Source organism: Chrysoperla carnea, chromosome 5 (genome assembly GCF_905475395.1).
Source record: "Chrysoperla carnea chromosome 5, inChrCarn1.1, whole genome shotgun sequence".
NCBI classification, from domain to species: Eukaryota; Metazoa; Arthropoda; class Insecta; order Neuroptera; family Chrysopidae; genus Chrysoperla; species Chrysoperla carnea.
This window is the reverse complement of record NC_058341.1, coordinates 22,846,012-22,873,127: the sequence shown is the minus strand read 5'-3', so window position 1 is coordinate 22,873,127 and position 27,116 is coordinate 22,846,012. Positions and strand designations below refer to the sequence as shown.

The 27,116-nt window shown below is 28.1% G+C and overlaps 1 protein-coding gene across 6 annotated transcripts in view; it reads left to right on the top strand.

Annotated features, from left to right (window-relative positions):
• Positions 1-7,845: 7,845 nt before the first annotated feature.
• LOC123301657 (tight junction protein ZO-1) overlaps positions 7,846-27,116 on the top strand; it is a 58,276-nt gene continuing 39,005 nt past the window's right edge. For all 6 annotated transcript variants that reach the window (XM_044884495.1, XM_044884494.1, XM_044884493.1 and 3 more), the window contains exon 1: positions 7,846-7,974. In XM_044884495.1, coding sequence (XP_044740430.1) covers positions 7,924-7,974 — 51 coding nt within the window. In that variant the 5' untranslated portion in view covers positions 7,846-7,923. The remainder of the gene's footprint in view (positions 7,975-27,116) is intronic.

Here is a 27,116-nt window from a genome sequence, read left to right as displayed (position 1 = left end):
TCGTGTTTATTATTAAAAATAGCTTTTTCCTACGTATTTTATTTTATTTTATTTATTTTAGTTTGTTATGATTTTAGTTTATTATTAGTTATACTTTAGTATAATTATAAACTGTTGTAATCAAATTAGAAAATTATCGGAACTTGTCTGCTTTTAAAACAGATAAGATATTTTTTCCGAATTTATTGACGAAAAAGTAATATTATATTTGTAGTACAATAAAAAACCGTTGTAATCAAATTAGAAAACAATTTGAACTTATTTACTTTGAAAATAGACAGACCATTTTGTGCGAATCTAATCTTAAATTCCCCAAAAAGAGTGTTTTAAATTTTTAAAAATTTAACTTTTTATGTGTTAGTGATGAGACGAATGCTGAATTTTGTTTATTTCCAATATTCGCAAATGTATATAAATTAGGTCTTCATTAGCGTTAGAGTCCCTCATATAAATACATTAAAAGCAAATTTCAGTTTGTTTTGATTTGAGGTTAATTTACTATTATTGCACTTAGCCAACAGCCAAATTAAGCTGCGATTAAAAAGTGATATTAAAATACTTGTTAGACCCGTGTGGAATTTCGCAGTACTCGTGGTTACAAGAAACATAGCGAAATAATATCTAGTGATAATTTACTTTCTTTTTAGTTATAGGCAATTTTATTACATATATGATATACAAACTACATAATGAATAAAATTAAATCTTAATTATTATTTCCTGTTTTTTCTAAGCGATATATTTTTAGGCCGTGTATCTATTTTCCAATAAGCTTTAACATGAGGGGTAAATCATAAAGGAATAAGAACTCCGTCGCTTACCTAGGAAAAAAAATACTAAAGAAATAATATATAACATGAGTAAAGCACATATTAATGAAGTTTGAAGTTATTTGTTTTGTCAAAAACATTCCCGAATGCGAATATTCGTCACATCACTATTATGTGTAGGCTTATAATTTTTGGAGCTCTACGAATGCCTTATTACAAATTTTAATTATAGGTACATTTGTAGGTAAGTACCGCGAATACCTACTAATGATGACATAAATCTATGACAAATAGACAATAATTTAAACATTTTCAAACAAAATAAATAACATATTATTTATTAATAAATATTAACAAAACATAAATTATTCTAGTACTTTCAAAAATAATATTACTTTACTACCTATGTCTATATCTATATATTGTTGTTGTTAATGTTAGTTCAATAGGTAAAATATTTTGAAATATTATGGATTCCACTTTTCAGTTTCTTATTAGTAATTTGGTTCATTGTACTGTAGTTATTGTTTTATTTAATCTATCTAAAATATTGTAAAATAGTAGCCTCTTTTTGCTATGTGCGTTCGTTACTGAAAAACGACCAACATTATCAGATCAATTTTTTTCTTTTTAATAACTCACTGATTTTTTAATTTCACTGAATATTTCAATTAAAAATCGTCGGTAAAATATTGTTTGTAGACATTTTGAAATAAGTAAATTGATATGATATAAATTAGACTTACAGAAGCCTGTTTTAGCCACACTAGCTCAAGTATTCTAAGCAGGAAGAACGGGAAACCAAAGAACAAAAAAAGGTTTTATTGATAGATTTTTATTTCGGGGAGGTGATAATTTTTAAAACAGCCTACGGGTGCAAAATTTTTTAATCCGCCTCTGGTCTTAAGTATCTAATAAAGTATACTGTGTTTTATGCATAGAATCCACAAGTATTTTCGAAATAGTTCGAAAATTGATCAATATTACAGTCATCTCTGATAAATTTTATATCATATTTGTACGCCAACACGCTTGCGAGTATCCGATCACACAATGTGTGGATGCCAAAATGCATGCGAGGGCAGAAGGCAAAATATGTTTATTTTATAATTACTTGTATATCTGTTTGAACTTTGCACCGGCAAAGGTAAAAAATTGAAACAGTGAAATGTCTAAAAAGAACTAAGGAATGAAATACAGGGAAAACACATTCTGTTTTTTTATAAATACCTAAAGATTTATAATTTTCGTTTTCGCGGGTATCAACTAGTAGCTAATAAATTTTCTAAATATTTGTATATCTATAAGAAATAAAAAAATTATAAAAATGTATTAATTAAAATTCTTTAAAAAGACAAAGTGATGATTAGATTTAATAAAACAATAACAGTATAGTAATGTTATTATTAATAAATGCAAGACTGTAGAGTTAATTTTTTATCACGTTTTTAATTACACATTATTTTTATATAATTACATACCTACTGAATTTCTAGTTATCCTATTTTTTGCATTACTTTGTTATTTATTATTTTTTTACCTTGATTGACCTGACTACAATAATATGAAATTATTTATGACTTTTCTAATGTACTAAAAGTTAATAGTTTGTGTTGGTTGATAAAAGTAGACATTGACATATTTTGTTCAAACTTCACTGATTCGTGTAACTTAAAGTTGTTTATTTCGATCACGTTTTAAAAAAAAAAATTGTCATTTAAAAAAAAAATGGAACACTAAATAACTTATTTTGGTATTATTTTCTATGAAAGGTATATTTTGGAATTGACAAAGGAAAGATCCTTTTCGTACTATTTGGTGAAACTAATATTTTATCACGTTTCTAGTTACATCGAAAATGAACATGTTGATTAATTATAAATTTTGTAGCATTCGATTTTTTAACATTCTTTTCGATATTCATCGAAATATTCATCTTCGAAAAACATTTATCCTTTTTATATACAACGGCTCAACGATGTATTTTCTTCTGGCTTGAAAAGGGTTGAATGAAGGTTTGATTTCAGTGTTAACCAGAATAAGAGACAGTTTGTGAATTCTGTGTAGCTAAATTATCGCAAAATTCACGTCCTATTTTCCAAAACAGTAAGGACTTTATTGTGTCTGCCACATTTACGGAAGCCAAGGGCAATTATAATATCAGGTATTGGAAAACGATATTCATCAGCAGACATAGAAATATTTTATTCTTATTTTTCGTCTACATTCATGAAGCTATAACAAAATTATCAAAGTTGAAATTATCAAAAATAATACTATTTTGAACCCTAATAACTGTTATTTTGAACTTGATTAATTTCATTTTGAACCATAATAATAACTATATAGATTATTAGGACCATAATTGTCATTGGCATTAGTCAGCAATAACCACCAACATGTCTACATATGCACATATTGTAACCCTTCTGACCTTTTACTAAAATCTTCTAACTGACAACTTCCTTAGCACATATCTTCCAACCTATGTAGTTTATATTTACAGATCCCATAATTAATACTAAAATATTTATCAAGAATTCAAGAATAAATAAATAAAAAAGTAGTAAATCTACGGTCTACTGAATGTGCTTGTATGCCTGAAAAACGTATCGTTATGTTTTACATACAAACACTAAATAAGTAATCTATTTACAAATTTATTTTAAAAAAAAGAAATACTTATACACCTTTTAAACATCAATTCTCACGATTCTTATCAAATGTGTGGTATTCTTTTAAGTATGCGTGAATTAAATACATATTCAAGAAACATAACAAAAGTCGAAAAAAAATTTATTAGGTACAATTTAAATACTATATGGAGCGAGAAATAAATACGTTGAGTATGTACAAAAACCGTTGAGCGTATATATTTCTTTAAAGATTAATTAAAAACAATTTCTTGATTATTTAATTTCGATTATACAAAGATCAGCGAGCCAATTCTTTTATTCTTGCCATGACAGTTGCATAAGTAAGAGCAAGAAAGGTGAAGGCTACAGCTGTTCTTTACTTTTAAATATAGCGAAATTTCATACGACGATTTGTGCTTACTCAGTCCCGCCTAGTTTCTAATCGAATAAATATTTTATGGTATTTTGATTCTCGTGTGAATTATGGAAGGGGTGTTGTAAGGTAATCTTAAATAATTATATCCCTGGTTAACATTATTATTTTGTGGCTGGCTAGTGGCTGCAACATAATGTCTGGTTTATAAGATTAAGGGATATTTAAAAATTCTCGTCAATCATTTCGTATGATGTAGGTCAGTGTGGATGTTCGTTTTAAAATCCAACTTAACTGAGTATTTAATTCTCAATTTAAGGAGTCAATTGTGCACTGGCTGGAAGTACATTGTGCATTTTTTTAAACTATGATTGGCGCTAAGGTCATTAGTTAAAAAAATAGAGAGATACAAATTGTTATGAGAAAGGCTCCAAGTTGATTAATGAATGCTGAAAAAAATATAGAGAGGAAAGGCAAATTTTTAGGAGAAGGGCCCACACAAGGTCAAGAGCCCCAGCTTGATTTACAAACATTTAAAAACAAACGACGCCGTCTGATTTACATGTTGCTAGAGGCTCCGGAGAAGACATTGCCCATGGGTCCCGGCAAGAGTCAATCCGGCACTGCTAACCTTCCACTATTTGTATATATAGATTGTTTCGCGTTCACTTTTTCGATAAATAATTGAAATTTTTTTGGATAAGGTACTACGCATCATAGGATTATTAGACCTTAATCTGATGTAGGAAGAGAGTGCAGTTAAACGTGCGTGTGGTTTTACAATGTTATGATGCAGATGAGCCTAGAATGTATTGGGTTTGAGTTTGATATTTCATACAGCAAGCATATCATTAATACATATTAATATGTATTATACATAACAATGCAATCGCTGCATTGAAGTTTATTCATAAAAATACAAAATAATATAGAATCATTTTTTTTCTTCTTGCAGACCACAAATAAAGTGTATTTGGTTTTTATTTGTCAACGTTTCGACTTCTTTTAACAGTCAATAAAATTATTCTGTTTTGTGTCCTGCATTCCCAAGTCACTAACTTATATGGTCCTCTTTGTTTAATTTGGAATTTTAAAACGTTAATATTTTGCGTACTTATAAAGTTTTTCTAAAACCAACTTCACTTTTCTGCTCGTGCAGTGAGAATTCTTCACCGGAAGTGATAAAAAGAAATTTAGTCAACATGCTTATTAGATTATTTCTAAATGGCTCTTCTTAATTCTTTTGAAACTGTTCACAAACAGTAAGATAATTTTGACGTCAATAAGTTTTGAATCAGTGATGTCGTCAAGGATTAGCTTATGGAAGAGAGTGAGTGTTTCATAACAATGTCTTATGTATAGGCGGTCACAGAAAAAAACTATGTTATCGTTTCTTCCTCATTTTTTTACTTAATGGAGGAATTCCGACAAAAGCCGTTATGTATTTGTAACAGGTATGGGTTTCTCTGCTTGGCTTAACTCTCAATATTTACCGAAACCCCTCAAATTATTATTATTCACTCTATATAATATCTGGAATATGCCTTATGGATTCTACTCTGATCATATTTATCTTGTATAAACATATAAACATTTCTGTTTTTTTATTATACTGGTATTTAGACGCTTAGGAGCAGTTTATAGCCTGCAAAAGATGCACATTCTTCCTATTTCTTTAACTATTCGGCTATTTATTTTCTCGGATTGTCGTCACACCCCAACAGTGAACAGTCATAAATCAACCAGTTTATCTTCTCTTCATACTGCCGTCAACTTGTTTCATGGTAAAATTAAGAGCTTGCCTCAAAGGTCAAGTGGATTTTACAGACGTTGTTACCGCAGACCTTTTTTACATCTTTCACTTAGCATTCCTTCAATGTGTCTTTACCAACGCAGTCTTGGTTGACAATTTTGTATTTAGATAGGTCACTCTAGTCTTTTTAATACTTTTGTACAAGCTGATTATAATTTTTTGTATGAAATCTATACGCTTATGTCAGATACTTTGACTTGTAACAACTCTCCATCCTACTTCATCACATCAACATCATCATGAGGAGAGTTGCAGCAAAAGGTATTATTTTACATAATATTACGTGAAGGCAATGCAGAGACGTGAAGAATATTATCATCATCAATACACAATATTTTTCAGGCAACACAAACCATACATACATACGTTTAGTACTCTAAAAAATGAAAGAAATGATATTTTGTTCGACAGTCAACAGTCAACCACCACTAACTAATGTTAGATTATAAAAGTTTTATATTTCAAACTATAATATAATAACAACCACATTATTTTGATCATTTTAATGTACCTGACTGTACTCCTCATATACAAAACACATACTTATGACTTAAAGAAATATGTGTATGTGTGATGTGTGTAGTTATGTAGGGTGACTGACCCAACTCAGGAATATTGAAATGTAATTTACCTTTTTTGAAGTATTTGTGTAAGTAGGTATATATTTTGGAATCTAATACCTTTTCGTGATATAACTGTCTGTCCTAACGTCTTTAACAAACTGTAATATTTCGAAATAGACCCGGAATTTTTAAATTATGTTTAAATATAACTATAAATATAAATTTATTATTTATTGATATAACATATCGTTTGAAGGAAATTTGATGCAAAATATTCAAAATCAAAGTCTCAAAGCCACAAACAGAGCCACAATTTTTTAACTACAAATTTGTTTCGACTCGTATGCAAATCGATAGAACGTCCATAAACTATATGGCTTCTTAAAGCTTGATGTTAGAGCTAAGTTATTTACTTTATTTGGCATAATAAAAACAGTGTGCAAAATATGTTTCAATATTTATGGAAATTTATTGTAGGAGTCAAAATATTCATAACTAAAATATACATAGTTTTGTACATTTTAAACTTTGATATACCCAAAGTATTTTAAAAAACAGTTTTGGTAAAGTTAAAGCTTAAAAATCTTTTTTAGGAAGGGGGGGGGAGTTCTTCTTTATATGCTATTTTTGTTTTGCTTAATCTCCTCTTACATCATCTATCCTTTCCATAAAGTCCATTAATCATCAGAAAATATAACATATCGAAAAATATTATTCATGATTCGCTTTGTTCACAAGGAGGAGGGGAGGGGGAATAACATGAATTTTAATGTCAGCAACAAATTTTGTCATAACTCCTTCCCATATCTCTCCTAATAGTGTAAGGGAGGGCGGCGGTGAAAAAATTAATATTTATCGAATAGCCTCTTTTGTTTGAAGAAATTTCCCACCAAATGCAAAAAAACGCATCTCTCTAGTATATAATGGAGAAAAGTAGTAGTTTGAAAAATCTATCTATCAATCTATATTTAGCAATAGTCTGTGAGTTTGTAAATGGATAAAATCGGATCCTACATTTCCTGAAAAAAATGTTCATTTAAAATAAATCAAATAATTTTTGTCATAATTTTTATTTGCAAAAATTAATAAATATCAGTATTTAAATAATTAACCCTGTTGTTTGTTAAATAATTAGTCTTCATCAAAGTAAACATATTGTATCCATTTATTGGACCAGCCACCATTTTGTGTTAAAGAAATCAACTCGCATAGTCCCAACAGTTTGGTGATCGCAACGCAAGCCAGTAGAGTAGAGAGAGAGTCGACTCAACACAGTACACAGATAGATCGTCGTCAACATATTCTACACCAGAAGAGTAGAAGACTGTTTATATTCACTATATTGTGTATTGTATATTTACGTTTCGTTCTATCAAAGTGGTTGCCCGGAATCTTGGTTAATCGCGCTGCTTGACCAAGTCAACACACACAGAAGAAGTCTGTTACATAGTTTTGTTCTTTCAACGATGAAGCAACCAACAACAAGGCTTTCGCTTTTTAAATATCCATTGTGTATGTGATTCAATAAAAAAATATTTTATTTAAATTTTGGGTCTTTTTTTCCAAAATGATTACGTGGTGATTTTGTTTATTATAATTTTATTGTTGTTATTTTTTTATTAATCCTATCATGTGATGTGTTTGTTTATTTTGCTGTGTGAAAAATAACTTCAAAATGTTTTGGTGTTTAATTGAAATTACTTAAAAAAACCTTTAGTGTATTTTTTTTGTTAGTTTTTTTCGTTCGAGAGTGTGAGATAATTCAAAAATGATGGACTCAATGGCTAATAACGTTATGACTAATGCTGCAGATATGCAGGTAAAGTTTGTTTAAGGGGTACCTGTAGTTGTTGGGTATTATAAATATTTAAGGCACCTGTATCTAAATATTCTAAAAGTTTATTTAAAATAGAGAAATCTTGTTTGTTTTCAAGATCGGAAATATATGATATTTAAATATTCTTCCTGTGATCTGAAGACAAACTTGGTTTGCATTTTTACACCAAAAAAAATCTTTGGTCTTTTTAATTGATTCTTTCTTCATACAATAAATAATATTATACATGTGTTTGAACCGGTTTGTAATTTAGACTTGATTTCAAAAACGTTGGCTGCCGTTTTGTTTGTCTTATTATAAAAAAACTGGCTACTAATTTTTTTTTAAATGAAAAATATTATAAAAGTTTCTTCATAATTTTTAATTACCTTTTCTGATTTTTTACTCTTTTTATTTTTTTAAATACAAAACTGATTTTATGATATTTTTATCATTGGCTTTAAAAAAGTAACAGGTGTTGGAATTTGATTTTTTGTGTAATAAAATCAGTTTGGCCTTCAAATGAATTAGTGACTTTTTGTATTTTTAATTTATTGTATAAGCGTAAAAAAGTCGGATGGTTTCGTAACTTTTCAAGCTTTTTACGACTATTCTATGAACCTGGTTTTATACAGAACCCATTTCGCATGCCGTACCATTTTTATTCATAAATTGTTATTATATCGGAGAAAGGAATTCTTTTGTTTTAAGGGACCCCCGGATAAATTATATTGAAATATACAATGATTAATTGATAAATTCTTAACAGAATTTATCAATAGCTGACATTTTATGATTAAGATAAATCGTTTTTTTAGTAACTAGAAAGTATATTGAATGAAATACTACAAAACATTTTCATAAATTCTAATTGAAGGATTTTTCAAACTTATAAATATTTATCTCTGTCAATTTGCAATTTTTTAAAGTATTATATCGATTAATTACCGACCTTATCAGCTTTTATTTATTATTTTCCGGTGTTTCATTACTTTTATTTACTTTCTTGTAGAAAAAGTTACTTGTCTTAATCCCGAAAATCAAAATGATAAAATTTTATGATATATTTTTAGGTTAATAGATGATCTTCGGCGTTTCCTTACTTTAAAATAGACAATTCTTTTTGTTTATATTTGTCAAATTTCCCATTTAGCTCTGTTGTCATCAGACAATTTCGATTCAAACTATTTTTGGCTCAATATTAATCATCAAAAAATATATTAATTACATGATATGACACCATTCATCGAGGGCTGGATTAACCATGCCGGGGCCATTAAGTTTAAATATTAGCTTTTTTGGGTACAAAATCATTCATATCATTCTGTAAATTGATCTTTTCCAATATATCATTTTTAATTGCTTCGAAAAAAGTAATACAAGATTATCTCACTAATCCGGCACTTTAATAGACCGATACGTCCAATAATCCGTCAAAATCCTCCCACGCCGAGTTTAGAATATGAATACAAATACATTATATTTTCTTTATGAATTTTTCTATACAATTCAATCATCGGAAAATTCCAATAATCCGACATCCTCTGATTTTTAAAAGTGTCGGATTAGTGAGATTGTATTGTAATACCTATTGTTCGAGGATCTAAATTTTCTCTCTATTAAACATTTTCAATTTCAATTATACCCGAGCGAAGCATTTAGCCATTGCGTAGCCCCTAGGCAGTTGCCTACTCATCTTAATGTTTAATCTTGTCTTGCGTGCATCCAACTGTTCTTCTTTATCAATTTTATTACGTGATTTTAATGATATATGGCTTAATAAATACATTACCAACATAATAGCTTGCATTCGTTTTTTATCCTAGTAGGTTGCTGATCCGTACAGTATCATACGGGTAATGCTGATACCAAATTTATATGGATTACCTGCGTGATATTTGTTAAAATAAGGTACAAACATTTGGCTTCTTATTGTAATAATGTATATGATGTGATAAAAGTTAGTAATCGCATGCACTGTAGGACATTATTTTATTAAAAAAAACTTGAACTTGTTGAATAATATAAAAAACTAATTTTAATATCAGAAAACGGAATATTAAGTTTTATTTTTCCTTTGTGAAAATAAATATGTAAATACGTGTTTTATGTGAGTAGCCAATAGTAATTGCCCTTTAGAACAAATTATGCAGAATAACAAGATTAAAAAAAAAGTGTATATGTAGGTAAAATATAATATTAAGTCTATAAATAGGTTTTCTTTTCAATATTCTAATAATGCAAAACACTATTAATAATTTAATTAATAATGCAAGGGGTAACAAATTTATTTAAAAAAATATATTAAAAAAATTTTATCGCTTAATAAGAATGGTTGATAATTAATTGTGTCCCAGATAAAATAGGAATCTTAACAACAATAAACTACCTATCTGTAGTACATCTTCTGCTCCCCTTAGCAGAGTCTTCTGATTAAATGTGTTGTTAATAAGCGTATATAAAAATCTGTCTACTTTCGAGGTCAAAGGCAATGCAGAAACTTCACAATCGTAACTACTATCAGAGTAGATGGATCCAATAATTATATGCTCAAATCTCTGTAGGTAGTTAATTTTATCAATACACGCCTTGCTAAAAGAAACAGCTTTCTTTTGTCTAATTCCCCTTCAAAGCTGAATGAGGCAATCCTAAGAACTCGGTTTGTGAAATATGATCGATCAGAGTTCAAAAATAGACAATTAGACACGCATTCGAAAGCTTAAATATCTGATTCACTGAAAAAACTTTATTCTATTTTATATTCTAGTAGCATGGTACCTGCCCGCTTCGCTGGGAAATTTATATTAGCCTTCACCTCCCTTGTTCTCACTTATCCCCCTTCCATAAAATTCGAATTACTTTTTATTATGAATCATTTAGCCTTTGCTTTTAGAATAAAATTCTTCGGCGAAGCGGGTGGATAACTGCTATGTTTATTTAATTATTGGTTATGTGTTATTCTGATGTGTGAGATATACCATTGTAAATTTTCTTTAACATTAATTGAGTGGTTTACGAAATCGTAAAATTTCATTCAAATCCATTCAGTAGTTTTTGCGTGAAAGCGTAACGAACGGGCAGACTCACTTTGGTATTTATGTTTTTGGGATTTTTCGAACAAACACAATTTAGGTGTAATGCTTTGAATTTTGTAGAAACATTTGATATTCTGCGTTTAGGAAGTTGCAAGTAAAAGTTTTGAACAGGTCCTGTATATGCAAAGAGGGAAGTAAGTGGGAGAGTTATATCTGGTATTAAATAACAGATAAAATGTGGTTATTTGATTAGAATAAATATTTTTCGTTACTGGTTTGGAACTAAATAAAAAAATTGTTGTGTAAATAAGAAGAACTAATATTTTGAATCTATATTTACTTACACTACTTTTGTACACTTAATTTAATTAAATTTTTAACCAATTTACGTGACTTATTTTTTAAAATGAAATTACTTTGTTCCATTAGATAATTAAAAAAAAGTATCTATACTATTTTCTAAATAATTTACCATGTGGTTGGTTTGTTAAATTTAAAATAATTTAAAAAAGCCCGACTACGGGGAAGCCATGCAACTTTTATTATGTTTTTAATTTTTTGTTGTAAAATTCACACACTTACTTAGTCATATATTTGTTGATCAATGATCAAATCTATGACAATTGTAGAGTTCAAAGTGTTATTCAAGGAAAAAAATGATTGTCTATATAAAAAAATGACCCAAGTTGAGGCAATCACGAGTCAGGGTGGAAAAAAAGCACTGAACTCGTGTGACGCTAAACGGTTGAACCTAAACACTAAAAATTTGATCTGATTTTAATCTGTCTAGTGGATAAGGTTGGTCTGTCATATTAACTAGTACGCATTCCGCGTTAATTTGACGCAACCGCTCTCAAATTCAAAATGTATTTCAACCTACTTAAGTTTAATGAGGAAAGAAATATGCATAATTCAGCCGACTTAAAAGAAACTCTTGAGGGGAATGTTGCGAAATGATCAATAAGAAAACCGTTAAGTTTTTCAAAATATAAGGAATGTCGTTTAAAATCAAACTACTCCTTTTTGTTAAAGCGGACATAAAATAAAGTAGTAAACATGATCGTAAACAAAAAAACTATAAGACCTTTGTTAATATTATGATAAAATTGTTATTGAATGCCCCCTTTTTTTGAATCACTCGGTATATTGTATACAGTGAAAGGTTTTGAATTTTATTTTCTATTCAATAAATTATTTCGTTCTCAGTACATTGTCAGGATAATAAATACTCAATATTAGGGTAGGTAACCTGTTCAAATTTTACCTTGAAAGTGAAAGTAATATTCAAACTTTATTTACATAAATTCTTCTAAAGCAATCAATTTTTTTACGTTGGTTCGGTTATATGAATACATAGGTAATGGTTAATGTACAAATTGATGACGGAAATATTGAAAGATTTTATTGTGGCAAAGTTAATTTTGTTTTTGTGGTTAAATATTACAACCATCTGCTAAAGAAAATTGTGGTATACATATATAAAAAAATAACATTGAATAACAACTTGATCTTTCATGATTTATATAATAGGGTGGTTTGATTTGAAAACTTATTGACATACACAATTCATCCAAACAGTTAAAACATCATCTTATAACTTCCATAATTAATATACACACTAAAAAAAATTACTGAATTAAATTAATTTGGATAACAGATAACATGTTTTTTTAAGTTGAATTTGCAAAATTTAATTGAAAATTGAAGTGGTCAAAACATTCCCATCGTAAACAATTCATTACTAAACAATTATCTTCAGTTCGTTTTTGTCTCAACCTGTCCACCTTCGCGCCCCATACATGTAATTGTTCGTTTACAAAATTCTTTAAATATATTTTTTTAATTTGTGGCACTCTATATATTCGATGCCAAAAGTGAATAGCTAAATGTAAATAGTTTTGGAAGCAGAGATTTTAATAAAGAAAAACTTGTTTTCGTAAACCTTATAATAAAGCTTTCCGTATGTAGCTAACTTAAGTAGACACCCTGTAAATCAATGACATTTTTTTATGTATACAAGGTGTTCTATAATTGTCTGCAGAACTATTCACTTCCTGAGTAAGTTTATAAAAACGAACGAAAAAGCTCTTTAACAAATTTCGATCTGAGGCCTGATTTTCGAGATAATCAAATAAATTAATAAAAAATCAATAAATTTATCTAATGGCCGAGCACTTAGAAATAGTAGGATGTCTTTATCGTTGCATTTTATGATCAAATTATCTACCTCCTTTTTTTAAATTTTTATATAACTCAAACTAGTAATTACCTTGGTATGTAATAAAACACAAAGGCTACTGGGTGGGTTTTAGTAAAAGTTTTCGTTCGTCTTTAAAAGCTTATTCAGAAACCAGAAACAGATAACTCTCTGATTTTTAATTATTTTCGTATTTGCACAGTCTGCATACAATCTGCGTTGTATTAATATAAGATGGAAGTAAGATTTAGTTCTTCTTTTATCATATCCTTATTCGGATCGTTATAATAAAAAAATTTTTTCTTGAAGTTGCAGCTGCATTGTAAAATGATTATACAGGTAATTATGACCTTGGCATTCATTCTAACTGATGCAATTATACAAAATCATCATTTTATTCTTTTGATTTTGTTTTATTATACAAAGTATTCCAAAACATCCAACCCACAATTACTAAAATTACAAATTGTCTTTAACTCTTATTGTTTTCTAAATTAGGTTGATGGTTTAGCTTTAGGATAATGCACAAAACCTCATAAGCCACTTTCTACTTTCTGTCAATATACTGCTCTTTATCTTAGTTGAATTAAACCTAGCTGAAAGCATTTCTATAATTAAATAATTTCATAAAAATCCATCAAATAATTTTAAGTTATATTCCTTCAAACATTATATAAATACTTACAAAAATAGATAATAATACAAATGTTTTGAATATAATGGAAAAGACAAATTGAAAAGGATATTCTTAACAATGGTGAAAATATAAGTATTGGTGATGATAAATAAGAGTTATGAAATAAATAACACGATTCTATTTTAAGTATAATACTTATATAATAATAAAAAAATTAATGATGTAGAAAACTTAATGAAATAATAAAAAATTCGTCGTGTAGAAGGTGCGTTAACTAAGCGACTTCCTTTTTATGCATTCTTAATTGGAAATAAAATGGTTCCTTGATAATAATAATTATGAATAACTTTTTTAATAATTAAAAAGAAAATGAGAAAGAAAACGCTGTTTTAATGTATTTCTTTGAACGATAATTCAGAAAGGGAAAAATTATTCTTGGATCAATAAGAAATTTACTTGGAGCAAGACATTTTTTCTTGTCTCAAAAGAAAATTTTCGTTTTTATCGTTTCTTCCTGCTAACGAACTTGGCTTTTGAAACATCTCAAAAGCAGCTTAGATGATATTTTCGATATCTACTCTAGGTATGATTGACGGATATTTGAATGCAATAATAAAATAACAAACTCAATAGCTCATATTCCTTGTAGAAGAACTTCGCTGAAAGTAATAATAAAGTAAGTAAAAATAAGTATATGAAGAAAAAACTTATTATTATGTATTTTTTAATTATAAAGAAAATTTATGTTATTGATACGGGAAGTAGGTACTATCTCTATAAAACCTAAGAAAATTTTTATTAAATTATTAATTAATACAGAGTTTCTTTATGTTAATCCAAGGGTGTATTTTAGTATCTTTGGGTTAGCAACACTCTTTTGTTTGATAACCGATTTGACAGCAGATGGTTGCTGTGTGTTTGCCAATTTAATAATGAATAGACTTGCACCAGAGCAACGCTTTCAAATAGTTGAATTTTTTTTAAAATTAATTCCTTGTAATTGATCTTTTAAGATTATTTTCTTTGGGAATATGTAACGTCCATTGTCTACGGTGATAAACCAAGGACGTTTCAACATTTGGAATATCCTATTCGGCGAGCTATTGCCGAAATACGACCACAATTGCTGTGAAAATTGGACATCCAGATTTTAGAAAACTTATCAGGGTCGATGGAAATTGAATTCACAAAACTTTCTGTGCTTTTACAAGAGAATGTTTTTAATTTCTGATAATGAATTTCAGCGTTAGGAGAAAATCTTTAAATTAGGTAAACTAGGTATTGCGACGAATTTGAAATTTTACTCATATCACCCAAAAAATTACAAATTTTTTAATATATTTATAAGTTATTGCCAAAAAAAAAAATAGAAGTCAAAGTCAAAGTCAAGGAAGGTTTTTTAAACAGTGGATTCTCTCTAATTCGAAATAAAATTGCAAATGTTATTGAACTGTAAATTTTCTAATTTTATGAGTCATTATTTTCATTCAAAAATAACAATGATAAAAAGAAAAAAAATTGGCAAAGCTTTATTTGATTCAAATTCAAACATCTGATATAGGTATCTAATAATAAACATAAACTACAGTGTTATTAGATTTATTGTGTGTACAGAAATATTGTGGGAATTGAATCATTATGTGATTCATAGTTTTTAAGTCCATTATTTTCCCGGCAAGAAATGTGGATTAATTAAGCTTCAACCGGAACGGCCGATGGTTTTCCAATATTCACAATATTATTGCGAACTTTTTGCTTTACAATTTTTTCATTGTTATGTCAATATTGTCTGATATATTCGAAGTTAATATCGTGAGTATTCGGAAACCATCGATGTTGCCGGTGGCAAACATCCAGCACAAATCGAATGCTTTCTATATTAAAAATACAATTTTTTTAAAAGAAATGAAAATCAAAAGAAAAAATAATTTTTTGTTTTTTAATTTTTCTATTAAATTCTTTTATGTGTACATAGAGGTTGTATGGCGTCCACCAAATTTTTGGCCTGTAAATACAGATCATAAAAATAAAAATGACAAAATTAGTTTCTTCTTCAGTCGACATGTTTTATTGACCAATCATTCATATAATTAGGACTGACGCCAAAAGTTTATTTGAATGAAAATTAAATTTTGGTTGAGTAGGCACATTCACAAATTACGAAAGATATGAAACACCTTTTCTAAGAAAATTTCTTAAAAATATATGTGACTTGTGAAATAGTAAAAATAACTAAATCGTAAGTTAAATGGAGCGGACTTTCAGGAGGTTATATCTCGGAAAATGTAAATTAAATCGATTTTAAGCCAGTGGCTCATAATAGTTCAATTCAATTTTAAGATTTATATCTTTTCAATCAGTGGAACCGTTCTGGTCCTAATAAGCCGTAAACAAAGTTTTCAATCAATTCAAATTTTTTCAATTATTCATTAAATTATTGAATTATTAAACTGAAAAATTCTCACTTTTAATTAATTTATATACTTAACGTATTATATCGATAGATCATTTTGAAAAAAATGGTATGTACAGTAGAATCTCAATAATCGTGACTCAATGCATGTAACCGAGACTACAGCATTTTTATACGTGATATTATGATGCTATTGTGTTTTTAGAATCTAATTAGATGTATACAAACAAACAATATCATTTCTGAATGACTGTAGAGAGCGTTATGAAAACTGTTGGACGAAAAGTGTTCCTTCCGATTACTGGTTTCTCATTATCGAATCTCCACTGTACAATAAAACTTTTTCATCCGTAACCAGAAGAACGTCGTGTGAACTATTAAAATAATAACTTTTAATAATTATTATTAATATACATACTTTAATTTTTTTCTGGTTTGACAAACTCACAAAAAACTTAAATTCGTGTTTACATGCAATTTGTTTTTTAATGTATTAAAGTTATTCATTTACTTAAACGGCATTTTTTTGTTTGTTCTTAAGCCATATTAAAATTAAGATATTAGAAAAAAACATATATTTTAAAGACAAAAAAAAAAGAAGTTAATAAGCATAATTTATAATAATAGACATTAAAACATTTAAATTTAAATAGAAATTAAATACCTTTAATTATGGTAATGTCATTGCAGAGGTACACTTTAATTCAAAAGTTTGAATTAACAAGTGAAAACAAACATTGACTGAGTTAGTTGTTGAAATACCATGCATAGGGAGTGTTGATTACTCTGTCACATTACACATAACAAATCTCCCTGCCCTATATATGGTAAATGAGTTATTTTTTGCGTCGGCACAGTCGAATTCAACTTGAAGCCTAAGTTTGCGCAAAAGGGTTGACTTTGACAAAATGACACACAAAAATTTGAATGTTGAACCAGAGTACATTCTCATCAAGGTACAACTCTCTACCTTGTATATGTTTATAACATTGGTGATCTTATTTTCTATATTCCACCATCCGCAAAGCCAGAAAATACCCTAACACCCATAACATACTACAAATTATATATTTTTTTTTTTTTTTTTGGTAAATGAATTAATTACAGCAGACAAGATTAGACAACAACTTAATATGACACAAGTACTTTTAAACGATGTGGTTTTTTGGTAAATAATTAATAGTCTGTTTGTAAGGTATATCTTGTAGTTAATTTGTAATTTATATGTTATATTCATGTAAATCAAACTGTATATATAATATGGTTAAATTAATTAATTTAAATTTATTTAATAATTTTAATATAAATATTATCAATATTTTAATTATATTGTACCTACCTAATCATTTTATTTATATTTTAACTTAAGAAATGTGTAAAATCATTAATATTAGCTCGATATTATAATTTTTATATCAAGGTCATGTCACCTATTATTTGAAAATTTTATCCAAAATTGTTTTTATATGTTTAATCATACATCTTTACATGTAATTTTAAATTGTCTTCAAAAGTGGGAATTAAATTAATTTTCCACATATTTTTAAATTTTAGTAATTTTTTAAATTTCGATATAAGAAAGTGTGGTGGAATCACGGTGGGGGAGGGACACTGAGAAGTATGTGCATCATCTATAAATTTAAGACGGATTTTTAAATGACCCTAAGATTTAGATCGAATTTAATTTAATTTAGAGAAACTTTTTTCGTAGTTCAAAACCTTTAATACGGAGGGGATTGGTGTTGAAATTAGGATAAATATATCAAAACTTGTCAGAAAAAATAGTTAACGATTTTATTTACTATTAACTAACAGTTTACTATTATTTTTCTATTTTAGAATTTAGCACAGTTCAAAATACTTTTTGTCTATGAAAGTAGCTGGTACTTTTAAATACAGTGGGTCTACAAAGGGTTAAATGAAAAATACTAAAATAAGTAATCAAACAAGAGTTGTTTGAACAAAGAGTTATTTATAAAGATCCCGACTCTAAAGCTAAACTATTTAAAAATATTTATATTTTTAAATTGATATACCCTCATCTATTAGTAAAACTAGTCTGGAATAAACTACAAACTATAATTATTAAAAACTATAAACAATTATTTTCAAGTATCAATTTCCGATGTAAATTAAAATAAGGGGAAAGAATCAGACAGAGAACGAATAATTAGAAGTAAGTGTTGTTAATAATTTAATAGTCACCAATCATGTAATTATATTAAAAACATAGAGAGGACAGCCGTCATTTTAATCCTATAGATCCGTTTAATGGCATTTAAGATTTGAACTGAAGCTAAAGCGACCGTTGCTTATCCGGTGTGTTAATACGGAGAGTTTGATTATTTTGATTCATCTCTGATCTACGTATCACACTCAGTGTTCTCTGACTAATTTTAGTATAATAATTTAATCATTATCAAGGATATGTACTAATAGAATTTATCAGAAAAATCTAAAAATCTAAATAAAAACACCTGAATGTTTGCTTATTTTTTCAATTAGATTGTCGTACTATCAAACTTTGACTCTCTTAAGTTCATCCTAATTATCCATACTGTAAGCACTGAAAAGCTCAGTTTCGAACAGTCAACTGCGTAACCTAAGGTCGATCTTTACGGATGAAAAAAATTCGATCGATTTTTTTTAAGCTAATGTGTTTCTTAACAATTAACAACATCATAAGAATACTATCGTAAAATTTCAAATCAAAATCAAAATGAAAACAAACAATTGACTGAGATAATTATTGAAAGACCATGTATGGACAGTGTTAATTGCGCAATCGTTTGTTTTTTTACGTCATGTAGGAAGAGAAAGATAGCCACACTTGCACGCAAAGTAATAGGAGTATCTTTCTTCTCACTTCCTAAGTAGATTTAGTATATGCTATAAATAAACAAACATATACATAATATAAACACATATACAACAATATCTGTATATACATACTATATAATGCTCTAACCTCAGCTGCACCCTCACGGGTAAACAGTGATGTTTCAAGTAAAAGTTGTTAATTTTTTATAAGGAACATTTTTTACATATTTAAGCTTTTGTTCTATCTCTAACGATTTACAGACCCAATTGACCTATGTTGTTCATTTACGAACTCGACCTCACTTTTTACGTCCTAAGCACGCTATATAAATTTCAGCTTGATACTTTTTTTCGTTTTTGAGTTATCTTGTTTACATTTTTATGAGCACGTATAAACATAGATGGAAAAAAAGATCCATTTTCGGCAGTATGTAATTTCTCTAAATTTACCCTTTTTCCGAAACGCAAGAGAAACGAGTCTTGTTACATTTCAGAAAGGTATCAAATGCATTTCGATTAGAAATTGTAAGACAGGAACAAATATAATCACATTTATAATGAGATAATAAATTATAGCAAAACTAATGTAGAGACTTAGAGAGAGAGAGTCCCCATTGGTTCATGTATGAGAGTGTGTTTATGTTTGTTATATGTCAGAATCAATTATTTAAAATGCAAATAACATGTTTATATTAAATTTATTATAATTTCTTGGGATTGGCTTTTAGAGTTTAAAAAAATTATAAGTATTAATAAAATAGTCTTGCATACATTTTAATGTGCACATCAAACCATTAACAAAGACTCATGCAAAATTTGCGAGTGAAATTATTCCATTCAGGCCAATAATCCTAGAGTCGCAATCAATGAATGTTTTTACTCGGAAGTCCTCAATAGTAGCTCCCATTCTGGTGATCTTTTTTTTAAAATGTTTATTTTTGTCTATTATTTAAAATCCGAAACTTTTCACCGAGGGAAAATAATCTGGAGGGGGGGAATGCAATGTCCCCACTGATATATTGACGCCTAGCCTAAATCGCTAATGATAGAAGTTTGAAATTTCGAACGGACAAAAGTTAAAATCCATTGAATAATGAAATTGCCATTTTTGAGTTCACTACGTAACCGATTTAAAAAATTTAGGCTGGGCGTTTAGATATAAAAATCGGGACCTTTTCCCTCTGTATATTATCCCGCCTCCCCTTTCTGAAAGGTTTCTGATTTTAAACAATATATAAATAGAAACATACTATTACTATACTATGGACCTTTTGTTAAATAGTTTCTGTTATAATTAATTTTATTCATGAAAATTACCTTCGGTTAAACTTTCCAAACATTTGGAAAATGTTAGTTTTGAAGAGTAGAACAAAAGTCTGGATGGTGACTAATATCAAAAGCTATTGGTTTTCTATATTTAGTCAAGACATTAAAAAATACATGTGCAAATAAGTTTTGAGTTTTGCAAAAGCTTGTTTTCATAACTTCTAAACTTTAGTCTCGAAAAAAAAACTTTTCTTTATATCATTGAAACTTCTAGAAATAATATTTTCCATATTTGTATTATGTTTTCCCGAAAAGCTTTAGCATAATGATAGATCATAACGTTAGTTTCATAAAATTTGTTTAAATAAAAAATTAAGATTTATTCATCAAAGAGCATTATTATTATTAAAAATTTGTTACACTTTATTTGACATTTAATGTATTATAATTAATCATTTTCTACTTGAAATTATCTCAAATTACTGCATAACTGCATTGAAATTGTGTCAATTAATCTATTAGCTAACTATATTTTTGAATTAAAATTTTTAAGAATATGTGTTACTAAATGGGAAAAGTTGATCTATTATATTTGACAACCTAATAAATAATTCATGTTTGTAAGATTATATTAAAAGTCAAAAGTTTGTAATGCTTAGAAATATTGATGATTCAAACAAAATTTTGGTAAAGATTTTCATAAAGCCATTTAATTAGGCCATTATCGGTGTCTGTCCGTTTTGATAATTACTCAAAAAGGAAAATATAGTTTTCATTTTCTCCGAAACTAAAAAAGATAGAATGTTGCAAATTTATGTGTTGTTTCGTATATTGGGTCCACTGATTCTTATTTTATACCAAAAACATTCGTTAATAGTAAAAAAGGCTTCAATTATCGAGGGAAAATTTGTATGTGACTTATATTTAATTTCATGGCAAACTGGTCAAATAATGTTTCTGGTTTATAGTGGATGAGAGGGGATTATTAGTTGTTCATTTTTTTTAATCTTTTATCTTTTAGACCGAAAGGGGTAAAAAAATTCTGTAAAGACAAAATTTATTTTTAAACTATTAGGTACTTGTAGATTAGGTGGTACTGGGTTTCAACCAGTTTTTTATAAACTGATATTTAGATTTTTTTAATTGAATCAAAGTTAATACATCACCCTTTACAACGGTATTCATTTTAAAAAGTATTAAAAACTTTAAACTTTCACTTTGCATATTTTTTTCTGAAAAATAAAAAATAAATAAATCAAAAATTTCTAAAATAATAAAAATTGGAATTTTTTAATAGAAATTTTAAAGAATTTGTTGTCAATATTTACAGAAATATTTTTTGAAATTTTCTTATATATAAAATAAGTTGATGGAACATTGAGAATTGGTGGGAAATAGTATTGTCGGTTCCAATTAACACAGCTCTTAATCAAATTATACCGGCCTGACGAATAACCGATTAAAGTATCATTGCATTGACAGAAATGAAAAAACAGACTGTGATTTTTTTCTTTTTTTCATTGTCTCTAACAAACTTTCTTTATTGAAATTTGAGTTCCTAGTTCTGAGTAGGTAAGATTTCTTGATCGACCCTCTTGCCTGTTCGGCTGTAATTTCAACTTTTAACGATCTGTGATAAAATTTAAATCATAATAAAATTTAAATTTATCGTAACTTAAAAAACCAACTGCAAAAAACAAAATTTTACAGTTAAAAAGGAAAACAAATTTCTTTATTTGCATAAAATTTTGGAAATTCATTAAGAGAAATTAACTGTTAAAGTTAATGTTTTTACCAAAAAAAGTTTTTCATTTTTATGCACAGTTCTTAATTTTGGTATGATTTTAAAGCTTAAAACTTGAGGAATATATATTGATAAAAGTTTTTTATATAAACGAAACTGACTAAAAAACCAACATTTATTACGACTTCTTCATATACCACCGTTTAAAAAGGACTATCTTTAATAATTAATTTATCGTAAACCGTATACAGAGAATCGACTTGGAATTTAAATAGAAGGCGTATTGAATACTCACTAATTGACATAGAAACAGTTTGTTCTGGTCGAAATGCCACGTTAAAAAAGCATTTAGGAAATGCTTGGAGTTAGGGCCCTTTAAATTAGAACGATACTTACTAAACACATCCTGAAATCTAAAAACCTTTGAACTCGTGTTTCTAGTGCCGGAAAACGAAGATATATTAAAATGATGAATCTTTTTATTAAAATAAATAAATACTTGAATTACAGAACGCAATTAAAATGTAATTAAGACATAATAGTGTATTTATCGTTTGCTAAAACAAATATCGAATATGATAGGTATATAAATGAGTTGACTGTGCGTCTGTAATTGTGGCTGTGGATAGGATATTGTAAATATTATAATTATGCAGTTTTTAGAATATAATTATTGTTTATTTTGCAATAATAAATGCTATTACTATTATACAGGGTGGTCCAAGTAATGACAACAGGATTTCATAAAATGGTACATATTTAAAATAATGACAAGTGTACAGAAGAGGTCTGAGCTGATGGACAGACGGACTCGACCTTTGAAAAAGGTCAGGGGTCCGTTGAACTTAAATAATAAATTGATGAAATTCGACTTTTCTGCTTTCAAATTAATGGGAATTTTTTTTTTGGTATGTACTTGTTCGTCGAAGTGTACAGAAAAAGTCCAGGTGCTTAAACAGACGGACTCGACCTTAACAAAATGTCTGAAGTCACTTGACCTTGAATAAACCGTCGTCTTGAATAAATCATTTTTCTTCAAAAATATCTTCTTTTTTTTCCAAATCTTAATGCCCTGTCCCTAAAATAAAAGGCTTTCCCGGCTATAAATGAATTGAGCAACTTGGTTCATCCTGTATACACTATACGTTTACGTTTTTAAAATCAAAACAAACTGTGTTAATATGTTAGTCATGAAAGAAAGCACTAAAGTGTATATACATGAATTACAGGGTATATTGTTGTACCTTGGATATATTGTACCATTGGCTTCATTCAAGGGCTAGTCGTAGCAAATTTCTTTTTGCTAACGCCGCCCCAGGCTGGATCCCCTTCATTCGCTGCATTTTTTTTTTCAGGGGATTAAAATGAATCCCCTTTTGTGTGGAGCGTGTAATATACAATCATTTATTTGTAATTACGGTCCCTTAGAGTCAAATTTACAAACACTGGAAAATTTGTCAAATTTTAAACACCATCCTAGGACCGACACTGAATTATCCTTCAGTGTTTATTTACCATGCTATATTTAAGTTTTAAACATAACGCAATGGAATAGTGTACAATCGAGGGACTTGTTTCAAGGTTTATGGGGAGGTCTTTTACCATGGATCGCATATTTATCATAAATATATTTTTATCGATTCCTGTATAAAAATGTCAATTTAGACCCAAGGTATAACATTTTACCGTACATGAAATGTACGTTATTAATACTAGACACGTATCATAGAACAATAAATAAATCCGCAACTCACTGCACGCTGCATTTTTATAACAACAAACAATAAACAAAAGTATTATTCTATTTGTTTGTTGGTTATTAAACCTTGGTTTTATCAATAAAGGTGGGTTTTTAATGATATACTGATTGGAAATGCAGTTTTTTTGATAAAACATTATATCAAGATAACTACATAGTTAGCTATTTACTCCCGGTGCAGTACAGCACGCTGATTTCGAATTTGGAGAGCAAAACCTGCATTAGTTGCAACGTCAATTGTTTATAACAATTTTTTACAAACTAATGCATTTTTTCATATTAACTCGGTTTTGCTAGTTTTTTGGATTAAAATAGTGATAGATATTTCAATAGGGAATATTCATGAAATTTAAATTTGGTTCAAATATTTTTCTTCCGTAACTTTAATGACTGGACTTTTTAACTAAACCATTATTTTAGTAATTAATATCTTTTTAATAACTTAAAATTAATTAATAAAAGTACAAATTCAGTGAGGGCATTTAAAAATTTCTAAAACGGAAATTCAAATTTTTATACGGACGTGATATCATAGGACGGGCTTGTCAAATTTTTTGACACACTGTATGATATTAATTACTTACATTTTATTAAATTATACTATTCTACGGCTTTTTATTAGAAAACTTAATAATAACGAGTGTAAATTCATTTTTTTAAGTGTAAATTATGCATTGAACTGTCACCAATTGACAGATCATGTACTTATACGTCATCAACAGAGAGCGCCAAAAAACTGCGTTTAAATATTTGACAATTATAATGTATTTTAAACATTTTTTTACACATAAATACAGCATTTTTAAGCAGTATTTATATTTTTTACTTTGTTATAACGGTGTAAACAATGAATTAAAAATATTTAAAAAAAAATACATGAATATTCCCTATTATGAACCAGATGTATTTTTGGTAAAAAGTTATTGCAAGCTAAAGTCAGGACGCGTCTCAATTTACCTAATAGGGGATCGGACTAAATTTTTTTTATTATTTCTGATGTAGAATTCTATCTTTACGAATAGAAAAGTGAAGTTGGTTTTTTAAATTCTTTATTAGTATGTAAGATATGAACGTTTAAAATTCATAATTAAACAAAGAAATACATATAAAACTTTGTTATGCTATAGAGATTACATATAAAACTTTGTTATGCTAAAAGGAGACGGACAATCTTTACATGCAATCTTTGATTGCTTATAACTTCTTCGTTTTTTATTCAATTTTAATTTCACTTTCAAATTTTGTCATGGTATCAAGTCTTGTTTTAAATTTTTATGGGTAATTTGGCCAATTCGACATCGCAGGGTTATCCCCATTCTAGTTGTTTGTTATCCAAATGCATTTGAGCTGGTACAACACTTTGCTGGTCTAGAAAATAAACATGCTAAAAGTTTATTTTTATTATTTTTATGGTTTTCATACGCATTTTTCTAAAAATTTCAAAAACAACCCATTTTTGGAAATTTATTTTAGAGAATACTTGTCTAATTTTTATTATAACAAATCGAAAATCTCTTGGTTTTGCGTAGACTACGAGAGTTTACCAGTTTGAAAAACGTAGTTTTCAGTAAAACGCGCTTTAAATTTTTTACAAAGCGACATTTTGTATAGAAACCAGTTCAAATCATGTGGCTATAACTTTTTTTCTACTTCGAATTTCTACATAAAATTACAGGAGAGTATTTCTATGATACTAAGGAATATTTTTCAAGTAAAAAAAATTGATTTTTTGTAAATTTGAGAATAAAATGAAAAATTCCACATTAGAGTTAATATAGTATTAAGTAATTTTCTTTCTATTTTAAATTGTATTTTGAAAGTGTTCTAAGAACTTTTCTCTGGAATATTTATATCCCTTGAGTAAATGATTCAAGTGACCCCCCGATAATTTACTTGTGTGTACATTTGTAAGTAATGCTTAAAGTATTCAAAACAAAAAACAAATTAAATATTAAAATAGAAAAAAAAAATGCAAGACATATCCCGTTACAAATTTATGGCGGTTCAAAAGATGAATGATACATTTTTAACAAATATATTTATTTTCATTTATAAGACACTGATCTTAAAAATCTCTTTAAGAATTTTATAAACATGTTTACTTAAACAATTTAACGAATTTTCAAATTAGGATTACGTACCTTTTTTTACCTTCAACTTTTATTTTCGACATCTTATGATATAAAAGCAAATTTTGGAAAATCATAAAATGCAAAGATAGTTTTGATATAATTTGCTAAGATAGACCAACAAACTAGTTTTAACAGTTTGAACTTTAAAAATCAAATTATGAGATTTTTAAAATATTTAAGAATGTATTCTAAAGTATGTCATTGATTTAGAAAGTAGTGAGTAGCGGAAATTATTCCAATCAAAACTTCCCTTCTGCGAAGGACTTTGTACTTTATTTCAATACTCCTGATTATTAATTTGTTTTTTCTTCTTTTCTAGGTGAGTCAAATTATCTTTTTGCACATAGCGGTCGGTACAACAAAATCGTAAGATATTTTTCGTTTAACAATAAGCAATGTTTGGAATAAACAACCGGCTAAGTGGCCGAGCAAGTAAAGGCGCAATCTCCTTTAATCGTCTGACTACTTAGCTTGGGATGTTGCGGGTTCGAATCCAGACAGCGGCAGTCTGATGGTAAATTGATCACACTGTCTCGTCGCTTGGATACGAAGTAACCGGCTCCATTCACATCATAAAAATTTAATTTCATGAATTCGGATGGAGTTAAAATAAATAAAGATTAAAAATTATGATATGGGTGGTCTCTGTTATAGATGTGTACGTGTGAGGAACGGAGGCTAAATCCTTTTATTGTAATATTTGGATGACTCAATAATACCCATATAATTGATAATATATGTTTTATTTTTCGAGTAGAAATAATTTTTAACTAGCAAATTCTCGAAGGTTTTTTAATAATATATTATATAAAATATTAAGTTGATTATAGAATCTTTTTGGTGTGGATGATTATTTCTCACTTGATCGATGTATTTTAAAATAACACAATAATTTAAAAAAAGAAATACAACTTCTTTTAAATTTTTATATGTCTTCTGGAATCTAATAAAAAAATTGTACATTCAGCTCAAGTCGAATGTATTTTTTGTTGTTTATAATCGTTAATTAGTACAGGCGCTGAAACATTTAGTATTATAATCCCTATAAATTTAAATTTTGTATCATCACATCACGAAGCTACAGAACATATCCGCAGACTTAGGAAAAGAAATCAACACCAGATGGCTTTTCTTTGGACTCG